The sequence below is a fragment of the Artemia sp. Qi Xiang Cuo genome, chromosome 5, assembly GCF_049724085.1.
Source record: "Artemia sp. Qi Xiang Cuo chromosome 5, ASM4972408v1, whole genome shotgun sequence".
In the NCBI taxonomy this organism is placed as follows: Eukaryota; Metazoa; Arthropoda; class Branchiopoda; order Anostraca; family Artemiidae; genus Artemia; species Artemia sp. Qi Xiang Cuo.
Genome location: NC_142798.1, coordinates 80,344,941 through 80,364,347, shown reverse-complemented (window position 1 = coordinate 80,364,347; position 19,407 = coordinate 80,344,941). Strand labels below are relative to the sequence as shown.

General features: G+C 34.0%; 1 protein-coding gene across 4 annotated transcripts in view; it reads left to right on the top strand.

Moving 5' to 3' along the window:
• LOC148952598 (cell division cycle and apoptosis regulator protein 1-like) overlaps nucleotides 1-8,375 on the top strand; it is a 63,376-nt gene extending 55,001 nt beyond the window's left edge. For all 4 annotated transcript variants that reach the window (XM_089089973.1, XM_089089972.1, XM_089089971.1 and 1 more), the window contains 2 exons: nucleotides 2,542-2,673; nucleotides 8,182-8,375. In XM_089089973.1, the coding sequence (XP_088946099.1) occupies nucleotides 2,542-2,673; nucleotides 8,182-8,283 (234 nt within the window). In that variant the 3' untranslated portion in view covers nucleotides 8,284-8,375. The remainder of the gene's footprint in view (nucleotides 1-2,541; nucleotides 2,674-8,181) is intronic.
• Nucleotides 8,376-19,407: the final 11,032 nt, after the last annotated feature.

The window sequence follows — 19,407 nt, the reverse complement described above, 5'->3', positions numbered from 1 at the left end:
TATCAGAGTGCCAAATAATGGCGTCTAAAAAAATAGCCTAAAATAACCAGAAGCTTCATAACATCAAACAAATAGAGATTTACTTCCAAAAAGACATTTTTTTTCCGAGGAAGAAAAGAGAAGGATATCTTTCTTGTTGACCCCGAACTAAGGAATATGTTCTTTTTTATTTAATTATTTATTTTCTTTCAATTAAAATTAAAACTCAAGAACCGTATAATTTCAAAGCAGAAAACTGGGTATTTTGAAAGTTTCCATGACTATATACATAACATTGCCGTGCAATTTTTAATCACCTCTAAAGTAGGGGTTATCAGGCTAGCCAAACAGTGGTTACCTAAAACTTTTTTATTAATATTTTTATTTTATCCATTTGTTAAAGTTTTCATTTCTATATTCTTAACATTGCCATGCGATTTTAAATGTTAGTATGTTACCACTTTCTCTCTTCTTATTTTTCTACCATTTTTATGGTATGACGCCTCGACCTAATTTATTCAACGAATGACTCGTTCGGCCTTGTTATGTGTTAATGTTAATGTATTCTTTAGCCAGTTTTGTATGATTTTTTATCTGAAGCATTTTATACTTTGGATACCAAATTATTTTGCCTTTTTAATTTATTTTGCTATTACTGTTCTTCTGTTTTCCTTGTTTTGGTTTTGTTTTGATTTTTTAATTAATTTTAATTGTTTTGATTTTTATTTGCATCATTTTATGTTTTGATGCTAACTTATTTTACCTTCTTTTTAAGGTATTGGCCTATCAATTTCGCTTTTTTTTTTTTTTTTTTTTTTTTTTTTTTTTTTTTTTTTTTTTTTTTTAGACTCCGAGGTGAAAATTTGGCCAATCTGGGAACGTGAGAACGTTTTTGAAATTAATATCTTATCTTACTTCTAGAAAAACAGCCCAAACAGTGGTAATATATCCGATCTTGTGACTGTTGTGATAAAATATAAATAAATAATAAAAAATAACAAATTTGGACGATTGCCAAGTTATAGCAAAGAAAGTGTAAACTATTAAGGGTAATGGAATCTAGTTGTATTTCTACGCGAATGTTCTGTAAAATATGCCAATTCTGCTATCGCATTGACTATCATAGTAAATATTATCGATCGCACAAAAACAAGAACGTGACAAAAAGTAGACATATATGCTCAAAAAATATTTGTATGTTCCCTTTTCTATGCATCTTATTTTTATTCTTGTGCATAGGCAGGTAGTCTGCCATAACTACGTTGTATTGTAGCCCTTTTCCCATTTTTTTTTCTTCAATTATACTTCTGGTTAATATTGATCTGCTTATAAGATAAATAATCTAGACTATGTTTTCACAAAATTTTTAATTTTGCGTTTTGAATTCCTGTTAATATAATATACAGTGATATCAAACAGAGCGTAGCTGAATTGGCCTCAGACGGCTTGGTGCTTTAGTGAGTTGTTAGCAGCAGTAGTGGTAATCCTTACTTTCAGTTGAAAAAGCTTGTTCTTTTTTTATTTCTGACCGATTCTCAAATCATGCCAGGATTGAAAACTTTCAAAAATGCTGTCATCGTGAGCAATAAAGAAAAGCTAAATTTCACTCTCGAGTATAATCATTTAGAATATTGGTGAAGGTTTGTCAAAACTTGGAGAGGTGTGGATATATACTGGAGTTTTCCCCTGGGGTTGGGTCAAAACCCGAAAAAGGAAATATCTAATGTCTGCGTTTTTCCTGTCAAAATTTAACTATTTGAAATCAAGTAATGTGGATTATTGTCTTGTTAATGATCAGGATTAAATTAGAATGTTAAAAAAGATTTCTGGAAAATATACTGACAGACATATGGTAGTGGCAGATATTGCTCAATTGAAGGTTAGAATAATAATCGAATATCAGATTGCTGGTGTGAGAATGTGAAGCATCTCCAAACGTCCCTGCATTCTATTAGATTATTTGTCTGATTAACAAAGTTTCTTGGTGCTTGGTGCTGAAGTGAGTTGTTAGTAGTAGTAGTATCAAAGTCTCTATCTCTTGGGAGAGTACATACTTTGTTTGGTAAATTGTATCCATATTTTAAATAACGTAATCCTAAGGCATATGAAAACCGATGGTGTAGAATTGTATAATTATTTTACATATTGGTCAACTGACTGAATGACAGACAGGACCGCAAAAACAATTTTAGAAAATGCACTGAAGAGCCATATGATAATGGTGTTGATTGAAATTAAAAAATGAATTAAATTAAATTGAAATTGAAATTAAAAAATGAGCAAATGAGCAAAAAATGAGCTCAATTGAAATTAAAAAATGAGCATAATGAGTAATGTTAGGAAAGTATATATTAATCAGAGAAGGGCTAGGAGTGACCTCAAAGTTCTCCATCACCGCTTTGTCCTGGTTTCAAGTATTAACAATATTAGAAAGATATTTTAATTTTATCTAATGGTATGTTTTTTAGGATTAGACTTGTGTCTATGGCATCGAAACAAAAGAAACTTAAACGTAACATTTGTGTCTGATCTTGCCACTCACCTTGTAAAATTTATTTTTAGAATCAAGGTGAGCTTTCAAACGTTCGCTCAAAATATGAATCAACCAATGAGAAGCTTAAAAAAGCTGAAGATGAAATAAAATCCTTGAAAGTAAAGATGACTGGTGTTGAAGGCAAGCTAAAGGACACTAAGGTATGGCTTTATTTCGGTTAATATTTTCGCTTCTTCTTCTTCTGAATAATTTCTTAGACCACACTGCTTTTCCATTTTTGAAAAATTAAACAAGAAAAACGGGTTTTAATTTTTATAAAGCAGTGAATAAATACAATAAAATAAACACTTAATTAAACAAACGCACTCCGAATATTTTGGCCCCACGTCCGGGAGCCTTTCTCAACGGAAAAAAAGGAGAGAATGAAACAAAAAATGTTCTTTTTAAAAACTTAACTTACATCAAAATAAAACAGACGAAGAGAAAAAAAACAAAAGAAAAGAAATATAAATAAGTAGGAATCAAAACTCACATATTAAATAACACTTCCATGCACTGGCGTATAAACAAAATCGAATGTCTATTGTGATACAACCGTCTCCTCACAGTATATAAAATAAGTAGATAAGATAAGTATTTACATACTGTGAGGAGACGTTTGTTTAATGTTTAATGTGAATTAAACATTTGTTTAATGTGACGTTTTTTGTGTTTGTTTAATTAAGTGTTTATTTTATTGTATTTATTCAAGGCTTTATAAAAATTAAAACCCGTTTTTCTTGTTTAATTTTTCTTCTTCTAGATTCAACCCCTAGGATGTCCCAGAGTTCACTTTCGGCTATAGAAACGTTTTCTCACGATTTATTTAACCCTTTTAAACCTCATATTTTTTCCAATGTGACAATTGGAATTTCCACGCTAGACAGTTTGGTAAATTTTATCTAAACTTGTTATTAAAATTAAGTGGCCATAGTGCAGTAAAATTATTTCTTGGGTGAATTTTTTAGATTTAATCATAGAATAAATACACTAGTCCACAGTGATTTAGTTAAATTTTTATTTTACCACTTCTATTTTCGTTTCTTTTCCGTGTTCCAAAAATTAGCTACATCCAAACTTTTCGTTTAATAATAATAAATTTATTTATTATTTTTATTTATTTATTATATTTTACTATTTATTATGTTTTACTATTTGAGGAACCTCCCATTAAACAGATTTTTAGTCTAAATCGTGGTTCGGCAACCTTTTGTTGTAAAAGGGCCAAAAGTTTACGTTGGGATATCACGCGGGCCGCACTTAGGTCACATTTCATTACACTGTAGTCTAGTATTGTCCGGTATACTATAATAAGTAGAGTACATCTGCAATATTTATATATAAATATTTTAGGTTTAAAAATAAAGCGTTTAATGTACATTTTTACTTAATTTATTGTAGCTAATACAATCAATGAGATTTTCGTTGTTGCATTTGATTTGCAAGTTTTTGTTACGTTAGCTTGTATTTTTATAGTAGAGACGTGAAATATTACGTCTAAATGTATGTCCGATAACCGAGAACAGTGTTAGTTTTTTCGATAATACAGAATTGAAAAAGTTTGCTCACAAATATTTGTATACTGATGTCCACTGCGAAGGGGCTTTTGAAAATATCCACCTTACGTGAGATCTTTGTGAAATCAGGAACCCGGTTTTCAAACTCAGTTTGAACTTGTATTAATGCACTTCTAATTTTATTGTTTTGCCAAACCAAATTTATACCAGCTTCTTCTACTGCTTTCTTGCAATTTGGAAAATGATCGATGTGAATATATCCTTGAGGTGATGAATATATTTCAAAAATAGATCTTGACTGATCCACCTGCTGAGCTAGCTGGAGCGCCAGTTAGCATGTGAGGCTGAATATTTTTCCTTTGAAATATAAATTCAGGTGGTAAATACTGACAGCTTGCAGAACCAGTCCCGACCATGGTCACAAGGACAGCTCTCTCTGATGATGTTGCCTTGCATAATATCATCAGACCCCTCTCCCTAAACACTTTAGGAAGAACATTAACTGTGGTCACAGAGTTTCGGCACAGTTGTATATGTCACGTGCATTAAAAGGAAGCTTTTCTAGAACTGACTTTGGGCTTGAGAAGAACTGTTCAATGTTGACTCTGTTAAAGCGCGTTGCATGACCCAAGCTTGTGGGTTCAGGCTTGCGTAGTAACAGTTGTAGATTTGAAGCTCGAAAACCTACCAGCCAGTCTATCCCTGTCTTTTTGGCATTGCTCCAGTTTTGAGGGATTGTCTTGTTGTTTGCTATAGCAAAGTATTTGATGCAGTCAAAGCCGTATGCACTGGCAATTGTAGTTTTGTAGTTACAATTAGTTGGGGTCACAGTCGCAATCAGTCACATTCACAAATATTTGCTGTTGCAAGTAGTCACAAATTCAAACAGTCAAAAGCAGTCACAGTTTGAAAGAGTCACAATAGTAGTAATAGTAATTGCATAAGTAGTAGTTGTAGCAGCCGTCAAAGGTTCAATTTATTGCTTTCAGCTGTTTTTCAGATATTGTTCATATGCCCTTTTGACAACCTGCATGCACAGAGTACATATTGACATTGTTCAATATACTTGGAAATTTTTCTTTATAGTTTCGTCTTTATGTCCTTAGCTGTACCACACATTTTACAGATAGACCGTTTCAACATCCATATTTAGTTTTGAACCCCCCTCAAGCGGTCCCTAAGTTTTAACTCAATACCTTTATCCATTCCTAGTATGTTATAACATGCCCTTATGGCAAAGTTGGATGGACATAGTCTTTTGATTTTGTTCAATATTCCCAATAATATGCTCTAAAAGTTCCAACGTACCCCCTTTTTTCCTGGGATATTGCACATATACTCTTTTGGCAATCTGGATATGTATTGTACCTTTTGATTTAGTTTTACTCCCCCTCTAGTTTCCCTGAAAGTGAAAACTTAATATCTATTCTGTTCCTGATATATTGTATTCGTGCTACTTTGACAATTTGGTTGCACTTTAACCCATTTGAAAAAAAATTACCCTCGATTTTGTAGATGGGTTTCATCTGATACATGCTGGGAAATGTCCCAGTGTTTACCATATTTTCCTGTCCCACTATATACCAGATGACAACAATTTGCAAAATCAAGCGTTGATTTTTCTTCTGAATGTTTCGCCACATGATGACTACCTAACATGAACAGATAATTTGGCTTTCATTTGGTACCCCAAGCGCTACAGTTTACTGAACTAAAAAAGAATAAACAAAGAAAATCTAAAGACAAAGTATTTTTTGGGGTGTATTTCCCAAACTTTGAGAAAGGTTTGCTCAAAAACAAAAATTTTAACATACCAAAACAATTGGTCTGGATAGTTGAAAATCAAACTAACTATGCTAGATGAGGCTTACGGATTTTTCGAGAATGCTAGATGGTACACCCTTTCACTTCGTTGTGTGTTGTTATGGTGAGTAATATGGTCCCTCAGGTGCGTTGCAGTGAGGGTTTTGCGGGCCGTGCCAATACGCCTCGCGGGTTGCCGACCCATGGTCTAAATTCAAGAACGAAATCGAAAGTTTTCGTGTGATTTTTGTTTTGTATTTCAAATGAAAAAAGATCTATTCCGCGAAAATTAGGCTATAGAATAATTTGAATTTCATTAAAAGATGATTCTCAACGAGCTCTATAATTCTAGTCTTTTAAATATGGTGCATTATCAATGTGAAGTCATTGTAAATCAATATTGCTCCGACTGGATTCAATCCTTGCTTTGGGAATTTTTTTTTTTTTACCAAAATGACTAAAAAGTATCTGATACAGTTTCTGGTAGCGTGATTTCCAGTTGCAATGAAACAATCCCATCCCTTATACTTCCATTCCTGACTGACAAAAACAATCCTTATCTCTTTGCTAATAATGTGTACACACTAGTTTTTTTTATTATAAATTACTGAATAGTTTGATTTTTTGTCGTACATGGTGTCAACGCACCAGTCGCGATATGTGCTAATGAGAATAATGATGTAACTGTACAAAAGAGCTTTTTCTTATTTCAGAGCAGTCAGATTTGATTTTCACTGTCCTTGGTACTATTTTTAGGGGAGGTAAAACTTGTTAAGTTCATACTTAGTAGTACTTTAAAAGAGACATCTTGTAAGTGGTATCACTTGTGAAGGTTCCATGTGAAAGTTCGTTAAAGCTACGCAAAAGTTTACCTCCCTCCTCCTCCCCCTCCCGAATGGGACTTTTTTTTATTAACCACTCCTGACCAAATTGTTAAAGGGAGGAATATATCGTTTGGAAACGCCTTTTTCACCTTTTCTGAGGTGCTAAGCCTTGTAGTTGGATTTCAAATTAACGAAATTTGGTCAATATGAGCTGTGCTATTTATGTAGGTTTTTTTTTCTTTTTTTTTTTTTACGAAGGAAGCTAACATTAATTATAAATCAACAAGCACATCAGGATTTGTCGTTTCCGTTTCCTGTTAAAATGCGTTAAATCCTGGTTATTTGAGGCTGTGGATAGTAATTAAGGTGATTGGATATAGGGGCGGGGAATCAGGAAGGATTTACATTGAATGGCTGGTGTCAAAATTTATCAATTTATAACATATCTTTAGGCTATATTGTTTAACTCCTATGATTTTGGAGCCTAGGAGTAAAGTCAAAATGAAAAATCTACTAGTAATATTATATGTATTAATAGTTACATCGGAGTTTATGTTCTTTTTATGAGCTCTGCTTTTTATGTTTTTTTTTTATAACGAAAGAAACCAATATTAATTATAAATTAAAAGCTGCATCGGGGTTTTTGGTTTCAGTCTTTGAGTTTTTTTTTTTTTTTTTTTTTTTTAATGCAAGTTAAAACGATTAGGTTTCATTAATTCTGCTTCCAAAGACTGATAGGTTACGCACAGGTCCGACCCTTAGTTGAAGGTTGGAGAGGGGAGCTTAAATCATGAAAAAATGGCATTTCGAGGAGGCAATTTTCAGTCCGGGAGTGTGTTAGACCAATCCCAGTGAAGGCGAAATTGTATTTTTTCTTCAATTAGCTTTCCCTCCAAGTGTCGCCTCCCTCTTCAGAATAAAAAGATGTTCCTGCCGTCTCTGTACAAATTTGTTCAGACTAATTTTATTTACAAATGTGTTACCGCTAGCTAATAACTAATTGTTTGTGAATTTAACAAGTCAAACGGTTTAACAAGTCATTCACTAAGTGAAGGTATTGCGTCGAAAATACATCATATATAAGGGAGATGTGACTAATGAAGTATATAGCTATAAATTCAAAAACATTCCTTTTGCAATTAGAAGAAGAAGCTTTTTCCGCCTTATTAAAAATTAAACTTGCATTTAGGCAATATCAAAGAAGAAATTTACGAATCAAGACTTTGGATGACCCCAGTTATTGAACTCTTTCAGACAAATATAGTGATGAACCGGAAGTTATTATTTTATTCTGTATAAATATGTTAGTTTTAATTTTGATACTTTAGTGTTTCTGTTGATGACGAGATGTGTAAGTGGTCGAAATATCCAGACTTTTGTATCTGTTTTCACCGTCTAATAAATGGACTTATCCCCATTTAAATGTTTATTTGTTCGTCATGGAAAGGCAATGAGGTCTTAAAAAAATACTTAATTGAAGGTTTTACGTCGAAAATAGGAAACTTATTTTATTCCTATCTTTCAGATTACTTGCGAGAAGTTTGAATCCGCACTCAAGCTTATTTATCATCATGCAGCTCCTTTTGTTGAAGAAAAGAAGAGTGGAACAGTGGAGGAGGGCATATAATAATTTTTTTTGTGAAGGAAGTTGGCTTATACATTCTTTCCTTTTTTATAACATGGTCCATTCTATTACAAGTAATTCTTTTCTTTCTTGGATTTGCAGCAAATTCAGTTGTAATAATGGTCTAGTGGTGGTTGCCAATCTCTCCCATATTTCTTAAAACGTTACCCAATGAATTGCTACCTCTAGTCCCTTTGTTTAATTAATATTTGTTTAATAGTGACTAATCTTGCAATAAGTGTAAATTAATATGGATTAGAGGTTGCACAGTGATATTAACGTTTCTTTCACACTGCGTTGTAGAACCATTCTCATTAGCTTAGACTTTACGTAACGTTTTGTAATCTTACGGAGCAAATTATGTCCGTAACTTAGGCAAGTTTAAAAAGACTCGATTTTTACTTAGAATTTCACGTTGTCTAAGTTTATGTTCTGCTATGAAAAAGTCAACACAGCAGCAACAAAATGGAGCGTCTGGATGAGCAATTAATATATTTTCAAAATAAGTTAATATAAATTTCCTAGAAAGTTAGTTTCAAAGCGTGAAATCATGATCAGGGCTTGAATCCCCATCTCTATATCACCTTTATAATTTTTTCATTGTGCTTATGATGATTGTGATGGTTATTGTTGTTTTTTGGAGTTTGATGTGTTTGACCAATAGGTCATATGCGTTCGTATAACTTGATTGTTCTGTGTCTTCTGTAATCACTAGCTTGCTTGGGTATCACTTCAGTCAATATTCACTGAACCTGATCATGTATCACTTACCTTGCTGTTTGTAAGGGGCTATTCACCTGGAGTCACAGCCTATGTTAAAACAGAGGAATCAAAATAATGCAACTATGCTTTGTCATACAGCAATTAAAGTGCATATACAACACAATTATAATTAGACCCCGGCGCCGCGCCGATGAGGGAAGACCGGCGGCGGCAGGGCCAAAAACAGCAAGCTGCGCCGGTGCGATCAATGTTGACGGCAAACATTAATGTTTTCATCAGTCTTTCTCAAATCACAGCTTAAATTTACAACAGATTCGAACCTATTCATGAGTTCAAAACTTCACAAGTCGCTGGCTGGAAACTGGTCTTCTTTGTTATTCATCAAGAGAAGTAGACATCTGGTAGAAACGAAATGGCTTTGGCGTTTCAGAACCCTTGCATAATAGTTGAAGTATGTATTAGCTATATATTCTTAACATAAATTAAATAAAAAAAACAAGTTTTTTAAACGGAAAGTAAGGAGCGACATTAAAACTTAAAACAAACAGAAATCATCCCGTATATGAAAGGGGATGTCCCCTCCTCAACGCCTCGCTCTTTACACTAAAGTTTGACTTTCCCACAACTTTATTTTTTTAAACAATAAAAAACTTTATCGTAAAGAGCGAGGCGTAGAGGACGGTTCATCCCCGTTCATATACGGAATAATTTCTGTTCGTTTTAATGTCGCTCCTTACTTTCAGTTTCAAAAACTTGTTTTTTTTATTTAATTTCTGATCGTTTTTTAGTTAATGCAGCTTTTATTTTTGCTAACTGTTATTGAATAAGTAAAACAAAATTTGCATATTAATTTCTTTTTTCTTTTGCTAAATGGCTTTCTCTAAATTTGGTTCTGACGTAATTTACAAATTAACTTACGTAACGAATTTCTATATTCGTATATTTTTATTACGTATATTATGGGGTTCGCCCCCTAGTCAATACCTCGCTCTTTAAGTTAAATTCAAATCATGTTCCAATTCTTTAAGAATGGCTCCTTAATCACAAAGGCCGTTAATTATAATAAATATCTCTGATGAAAGTACAAACAAATTTGTTCCTTTGCCAATCAGACGAAATTGGGAAAAAAGGGGCATGGGAGGGGGCCAAGTTACTCTCCAGCATTTTTGGTCTCTGAAAAGGGCACTATAACTCTTAATTTCCGTTCGAATGAGCTCTCTCTTGATGTTGTAGGACCACGGGGTCGGTACGATTACCACTTAAAAAAAAAAAAAAAATAAACACGCATCCGTGATCTCTTCTGGCAAAAAGTACAAAGTTACACATTTTTGCAGATATGAGCTTGAAACCAATGTAATAGGGTTTTCTGATACGCTGAATCTGACGGTGTGATTTTCATTAAAATTCGATCACTTGTAGGGGAGCCTTTGATGAGTAATACTAAACTTAATAAAATTTATATATTTAGAATCAGCAATATAAGCCCATTCTTTTGGTACATTTATTGACATGAAAATTCCGTTTTTTAAAGTTTCGATTACTATTGAGCCTTATCGCCTTGTTTTTAAGGTTTTTTTTATTACATATATGTTTTTACGTATATGAGAGGGTTCTCCCCTTGGTCAATACCACGCTCTTTGCGCTAAAGTTAAAATTTTGTTTAAATCACAAACCCCTTAATCACAAAGACCGTTTAACTAGAATAGATAGCTCTTTTCAAATCACTAAAAATACTGTAGCGTAAAGAGCGAGGTATTGACTTGAAAGCGAACCCCCTCATATACGTAATAATTTTTGTTCGTTTTAAGTTCTAATGTTGCTTCTTACTTTCAGTTGAAAAAACTTGTTTTTTAAATTTCATTTCTGATCGTTTTTTAAATAATGCTTGGAAATCCGGTGCCCCCTTTATAAAAATATCACTTACCTCAAGGAAACATCCTCCACGGAAAGATTCTCCCAAGTAACCCCCTCCTCCAGACCCCCCCCCCCACCAGAAAATAATCCTTCCTGAAAACGTCTGTATAGTTCCCAATAACCAATACGCTGAATATGATGGTGTGAATTTCATTAAGGTTCTATAAGTTTTTGGGGGTCTTTCCCCCTTTTTTTGAAAATCCGCCAAACTTTTTCAGGTACGTAACTTTCGATAAGTAATATTAAACTTGATGAAAATAATACATTGGAAACCTACAATAAAATTTAATTCTTTTGATGTATCTATTGGTATCAAAAATTCCGTTTCCTAGAGCTTCGCTTACCATTGAGCCTAGCCGTTCCTTCCTTACTGTTCACCACAAACTGATTGATAATGGTCAAAATTAGTAGTTTTTTAATCGAGCATTACTGCATACAAAACTTCAAATACCGTATCACAAAATTCGTCAGTTATCTGGGTAAAAACTTTGAATATATGTTTGAACTTAGAAGCTTAATTTTTTCATAATGCCCTTTGCCAATATCTGCTTTATCACCTTTAAAAACAGCTGAAATGGGCGAATTTGATATTGATCAAATAAAAAAAACAAGTTTTTTAAACTGAAAGTAAGGAGCGACATTAAAACTTAAAACGAACAGAAATTATTCCGTATATGAAAGGGGCTGTCCCCTCCTCAACGCCTCGCTCTTTACGCTAAAGTTTTTTATTGTTTTAAAAAATAAAGTTGTGAGACAGAGTCAAACTTTAGCGTAAAGAGCGAGGCGTTGAGGAGGGGACAGCCCCTTTCATATACGGAATAATTTCTGTTCGTTTTAAGTTTTAATGTCGCTCCTTACTTTCAGTTTAAAAAACTTGTTTTTTTTATTTAATTTCTGATCGTTTTTTAGTTAATGCAGCTTTTATTTGTATAAAAATTTTACTTTTCTTTTGCTAAATGGATGTCTTTACAAATTAACTTACGTAACTAACTTCTATATTCGTATATTTTTCTTCTGGCAAAAAATACAAAGTTGCAGATTTTTGCAGATATGAGCTTGAAACCTATGTAATAGGGTTTTCTGATACGCTGAATCTGACGGTGTGATTTTCATTAAAATTCTTTCACTTGTAGGGGATGTTTCCCCCTCTTTAAAAAATCGAGTAAATTTTCTCAGGCTCGTAGCCTTTGATGAGTAATACTAAACTTAATAAAATTTATATATTTAGGATCAGCATTATAAACACATACTTTTGATACATTTATTGACATCAAAATTTCGTTTTTAAAAGTTTCGATTACTATTGAGCCGTATCGCTTGTTTTTTTATTGTTTTTTTTATTACGTATATGTTATTACTTATATGAAGGGGTTCTCACCTTAGTCAATACCACGCTCATTACGTTAAAAGTTAAAAAAATTTTTGATTCAGAAACCCCTGAGTCACAAAGGCCGTTTAATTAGAATAGATAGCTCTTTTGAAAGCACTAAAAAAAAACTGTAGCGTAAAGAGCGAGGTACTGACTTGGGGGAAAACCCCCTCACATGCGTTATAATTTCTGTTCGTTTTAAGTTCTAATATTCCTTCTTACATTTCAGTTGAAAAAACTTGTTTTTTTTATTTAATTTCTGATCGTTTCTTAAATAATGCTTGGAAATCCGGTGCCCCCTTCATAGAAATGTCCCTTACCCCAAAGAAACATCCTCCACGCAAATATTCTCCAGAGTAACCCCCTCCTCTAGCCCCCCCCCTCTCCAGAAAAAATCCTTCCTGAAAATGGTTGTATACTTCCCAATAACCAATAAATAATGCTGACAAGTCCGGCGCCCCCTTCATGGCAATTTTCCTTCCCCATAACCACATCCATCATGGAAATATCCTCCAACATAAACCCTAAGCCCACCATACCAACCCAAGAGCCCCAAAAAAACACCAGTCAAAATATTGAATAATATCCAAAAACCAAAAAAAAATGTAAACATTGGTAAAGTTAAAAAAATTTATCCCTCCATCTGGGAACTTCTGGGAAAACAAACAGCCCTCCATCTGGGAAAACAAAATTTGCATATTATATTTGGTTAAATGGCTTTCTCGAAACTTGTTTAATTTTATTTACGAACGTTTTTATTAGTAATAAATATACGTAACTTAGAATTAACTTACGTAACGACCTTCTATATTCATAAATTTTTAACACGTATGCTAGGGGGTTCGCCCCCTAGTCAGTACCCTGCTCTTTAAACTCTAGTTTGAATTTTTTTTTCCAGTTCTTTAAAAATGACCTCTTAATCACAATCAGTTGATCAGTTGAAAAACTTGTTTTTTTTTATTTAATTCCTGATCTTTCTCTTTAATAATGCTGGGAAATCCGGCGCCCCCTTCATCGCAATGTCCCGTCCCCCATGAAAACGGCCGTCATGGACCGATCCTTCCATATAGCCCCCCCCCCTCTCCTTCCCCCACCTACCAGAAAAAATCTCCTCTGAAAAAGTCTGTATACTTCCCAATAACCAATACTATATGTTAACATTGAGTAAAGTTCATAACTTTCAGCCCTCCCCCTGGGGACTTTGGGGGATCAAGTCATCCTAAAAGACATTTTTATCATATTTTCGACCATGCTGAACAAAATGGCTATCTCAAAATTTTGATCGGGTGACTTTGGGAAAAAAATGAGCGTGGGGGGGGCCTAGTTGCCCTCCATTTTTTTCTGTCAATTAAATGGGGCAATAGAAATTTTAATTTCCTTTCGAATGAGCCCTCCCACGATATTCTAGAACCACTGGGTGGATATGAACACCCCTGGGGAAAAAAAAAAAAAAAACAACAAAAAACAAACAAACAAACAAATAAACACGACAACGGTTTATTTATTATGTAAAAAAATTGAAAATTCCTCATTTTTGTAGATAGGAGCTTGAAACCTCTACAGCAGGGTTCTCTGATACGCTGAATATGATGGTGTGATTTTCATTAAGGTTCTATAACTGTTAGGGGGTCTTTCCCCTTTTTTCGAAAATCAGCCAAATTTTCTCAGGCACGTAACTTTTGATGGGTAAGATTAAACTTAATGAAACTTATATATTTGAAATCAGAATTAAAATCTGATTCTTTTGATGTATCTATTGGTATCAAAATCCCGTTTTTTAGAGTTTCGGTTACCATTGAGCCGGGTCGCTCCTTACTTACAGTTCGTTACCACGAACTGTTTGATCGTTTTTTTTGGCTCTTTTAGATTCCTAAAAAGCCTTCCTTGTATTAAAAAAGGGTTTTAATAATAATTTAAATAAATACATCAAGTATAACTCACGAAAATCTTGTTAATTTTTAAATTATCATAGGGGTTGGACAAATATGTTGTACAGAGTATTTTTGCTTGGCTTCTTCCTTCTTTAATTTACATGTGTTGATTCATATTTCAAAACATTATCCAACTGTCGGAATATACCATACATAAAACATAAAACAATATTTACAATACAAGAATGAACATACAATTGCAAGCAGAAATATATGTAAAACACAAAAATACATCAACCTGCCCTGCCAATTTTTTCCACAATCATTTATAATCATTCTGAATAGGATAACTTAAAATTTCATCTTAAAAAATAATCAAGCATCAGTTCCCAATGACGAAATGTGGATGACACACCTCAGTAATGGAAGGAAAATGGAAGTTAATTCGCCGTGGCATTCAATAAGATCCAAAGAATCTAATTAAATGGGAGCACACACAAAAGCCAAATTAGGCCAGTAGCCTATGAGAAATCGCAAAATACCCAAGACAATGAACAAGTCCCAATGGGGGGCCTGGGTCTATCAAAATATTTCAAAGGGTTCCCAGGGAATTTGATAGTATTTTCTTCCATCTCCACTTTAAATGAAAAAAATAAATATCTTTTTGGCATCGCTGCTTGCAATATATAAAATGAGGTATTATCGTTTAAAAATTATAGCCCCCTATCCCCCCCTATAGGCAATAATTTACAATTTTTTTATGAATCATATTTTTGGGGTAGTTTCCGTTTCAATCTTTAATTCCCCAACCTTGAACATAGCTTAGCCTATAGCTAAATGTTTTCTCATCAGAAGTTTTTTTTTTTTGGGGGGGGGGGGGTAAAAAATTTTTCATAAAGAAGATCTTATTTTATTTAATCTATATGGAGTTCAACAATGTAGCATCAAACAATAAAAAATTATTATCTGTAAACCGCAAAAGAAAAAAAAATTCTGAAAACTTTCAATTTAGCTCTAGAAGCGATTCTTATGCTATCAATTTCTAAATCTAAGTGAGGTAAATGTTGTATTATCTAATTCTAATATTCCTTTCACAGTGAAAATGGAATTCCTGAATGCAAATGATGTGAGGAATTGCAAGTGGGAAACTGGATTCGAAAGGATTTAAACTCATTTCATAAAGACGATACTTTTTTTGTCAACATATGAAGACCTGTGTATATTGCAATATTTGCAATGCAATTGCATATTGCATCTGTCTGGTTTTCATGCAAAGTAACTAGAGACGAAAATTAACGAACCAGAGAGTAGTGAAGAATTATGGTATGCAAAGTAATATTTGGCAGGGAAAGTCACTGGTGATAAATTGCTAGGGGTGGCAAAGTGATTGCGTGATTTTCGGGGATTCGGGGAACCAGATTTTTTTCGGGGTGACGCATAGATTTTCGGGGAAATACTCGAAAATTTGGGGATAGTGCAAGCCCTGCTTCGTTTCTAATCAGGAAAATCGAAATACTAAGCCACACGAGAAGGAAAAGCTCCAACTTTGCGGTTAACGCAATAAAAAATTGCCGCAAAATAAATTTAAAGTCGACCGAACGCCGCCGCCTTTGCCTGCGGCGGCGCGCCGGCGGCGATCGACCGGGGCTCTTGTCGGCGGAGTTCGGTCGATCCGCCGGCGTGGCGCCGGGGTCTAATTATAATATATAATACATTTTTAGATTATAATCTGTTACATACTTCCATTTATAGAAAGTTAATCAGATAAAATATTAAAAGATAAATAAGGATAATAAAAACAAATAAAACAGAAAAAAAATTACTCTAAAATAAAGTAATATGGGAGGGGGGATCGTGACCTGCGAGATTAAAATAATATGGGGCCATTTACCACGTATCTTGCTCATTATAGGGGTTATTCATCAGCAACACCTGCCAGCAGTTATAAACAGGAATCAGAATGATGCAATTTACTTTATGAAACAGCAATTATAATGCTTATACAAGCCAATTATAATAAATAATACAAATAACATGTAACCTGTCACCTAAATCAAAGTATAAACAAATGAGGCAACTCTAAAAAAGAAACATGCAGGGAACAAATTTGGGGCTGAACCAAACAAGTAGTCTTAAGTTCGTGCTTAGTCAACCAGGCCAAACTCAAGGAAAAACAGGGGAGAGATAACTAGTCATTTGTCTGAGGAGGGGCTAACCTAGGTCTCTGTAGCCTAATTATAGCACCTTGTGGGCTAGGTACAGACACCTTTACGTTTCCTTTCTGCTTTACCAGGGCTACTGGTAGCTGCTGACATTGTGGGAAAAAATGAACCTTCTGTATTTAGGTTTTCAACTGACTTATTTAGGCTATAGACTGCATTTTGAAAATGTTTTGGTGCTAACTTAGAAAGCAGTTCACCAAGATATGTAATAGCCTGGGTTAGATCAGACATCTGCTTTGCAACACCTTCAAACATGGCCATGTACCTCATGTTGAGTTCCTCAACTGGAAGTTGATTAGGAGTCAGTGGAGGGAAAAAGTCTGTGTGTATCATGGGAATGTGTTCTGTATGTTTAGGAAGTCCTTTCTTCATGACATCAGCAGCAGTCCTCATGGGGACATTATTGGTGAAAGAGTAAGTTACAATTGCTTTCTTCTCCATGAATACTGGGCACACCTTAGCATTAGCAGCATGGTTACCATTGCAGTTAGGGCACTTGAGTACCTGATCTTCCTTAACTGTTTTAGATTGGGGACATTCATCAAGGGTGTGTTGTCTACTACAAAGTATACATCTTCTGCCTCTGCGGCAATTTGAGCCATGTGGCCAAAAGCTTGGTTTGTGATGGTTTATGAGTTTTTAACTAGCCTAGCGTAAAACGACTCGTTTAAATGAGAAAAGTTATGATTCATGCGACGTAACTTAACGACTTAGTATAGAAAATTATATACTTAGTGTGAAAGCTGCTTAATTCCAGAGAAGATGTCGAAGTGGTTTACAACTATGAAATTTGGTAGGATTGTCTGGACTTAAGAACTGGCCATTACTAAAGTTATTTATCCTAGACAAGCTCATCTCTTACCCTCTGGATACCCCTTACACAGCTATGTGTAGGGTCATCCAGTCTGTGTAGGGTAAGCTCTTAAAAAGAAACAAAATGAACTGAAATGAAATGACATTTCCTTTCAAAGCGAAGTTTTCGTTGGCTGTCAGCTGCGAAACTCAATTGCAATCCTTTGAAGTGAGCTATATTGAACAAAGGGTATAATACAAATGTCGGAGAGTATATATATATATATATATATATATATATATATATATATATATATATATATATATATATATATATATATATATATATATATATATATATATATAGATTATGTCAGTGTTCTTACTCATGAAAAATGGCTTTGCAAGTAAAAATTCACTTTTTTTTGCAACTTTTCTGCAACGCTTACACATTCTTGCTTGTATCATATACTGGAATTTTTTCAGGGGCAGGGGGATAAGTCGTCAAAACAGCATAAAAAAGTATATGGTGTGAGTATGTTCTGTTTTTGGGAATATCGCTTTTTTGTGCTTTTTTTTACATACAAAAACTTAAACATACTTTAACTGTAAGATGACCCAGGGTTTTGATAGATTCTAGAGACAGTGTTCTGTTTGATTTTGTTGAAAGTTTTTCTGGGGATAATTTTTTTTTCTTTTTTTAAATTTATAATTCAATTTAAATATAGTTTGGCTGTAGGATGACCCGGGTCCTTGGTATAGCTTAGAAAAAATGTGGCACAGAGGTGTAAATCAGATTTTGTTGTTGTTCGGCCCCTCAAAATATCAGTGTTTTAACTTTCGGTCGGGTCTTACCTTTGTTCTGGAAGTATTTAGCTTTACCGAAAAAATAAAGTGTTTTATGCTTCGGAAAACTGGGTTGTTGAAGACAATTCATTTCTAACGGAAAAAAGTAATTAATTTTCTTTCAGTTCTATGGTAACAATCCTCCTATGATGTGGCCTTGAAAAAAGGGATACAATGTTTTGAAAGAATTCCAAAGCCATGTTTAGGGGAGGATACGCGACTTTGTAATCTCTATGGTTGTAGGAGGGTAGGCAGTTTATGGACACTATTAGTGTCTTGGCGTATACAAGGTCCAAAAAGATAAAGGGGTAAAATGTCTTAAGTGGTAGGAGACACAACCTTTTCAACATGTGCCACTTTTAGAATCGTTTCCTCATTCTAGAAAAAAAGGTCATGTTTTGGCACGTTTGATGGATTTGCCAGATTTTGTTGCAAAAAAATCCTACCCTCTTTTGAATTCCCCCGAATGCTAGTCCTATCTTCTTTTAAGGCTTAACCCTTAATTTGAATAAATCGTCTATTGTGAAAACCAACATGATTAGTTTTCCGTAAAGCCCGATTTTTCTTTATTTAATTCATGTCAGATTGATAATATTGACATAAAATAGTTTATCTATCGCCTTTCAAACAGTTCGTGGTAACAAACTGCAAGTAAGGTGCGATGCGGCTCAATAGTAACCGAAACTCTAAAACCAGAGCCTTGATAACAATGGATACTTCAAAAGAATGAATTTTGATGTTTTTTCAAAATATATAAAAGTCATCGAATTTATGTTACCCATCGAAAGTTACGAGCCTGATCAAATTTGCCCAATATTTGATAAATTGGGACCCCCCCCCTAAAACAGTAATAGATTTTATGAAAATCACACCATCAAATGTAGCGTTTCAGAAAACTCAACTGAAGAAGTTTGAAGTTCCTATATACAAAAAGGGGAATTTTGAATTTTTTGCCAGAAGCAAGATCACGTATATGTTTTTTTTTTTTTTTTTTTTTTCAAGGGTGATCGTATCGAATCATTGATCCTAGAAGATCAAGAGAGGGCTGATTTGATCGAAAATCAACAGTTCTAGTGCTCTTTTTAAGTGACCAAAAATATTGGAGGGCAGCTAGCTCCCCTCCCACGTCCCTTTTTTCCAAAATTGTCCGACCAAATTTTGAGATAGTTATTTTGTTCAGCATAGTCGAAAGATCTAATAACTATATCTTTGAGGATGATGGACTCCCCAGAGCACCCAGAGGAAGGCTGCAAACTATGAACTTAGCTTTTTATTTGTATACAGTATTGTTTTTCCGTAAAGTCTGATTTTCTTTAAATAATTCATGTCAGGTTAATAATGTTGACATAAATTGGTTTATCTATCGCCTATGTAATGTAAGAAACTCAAA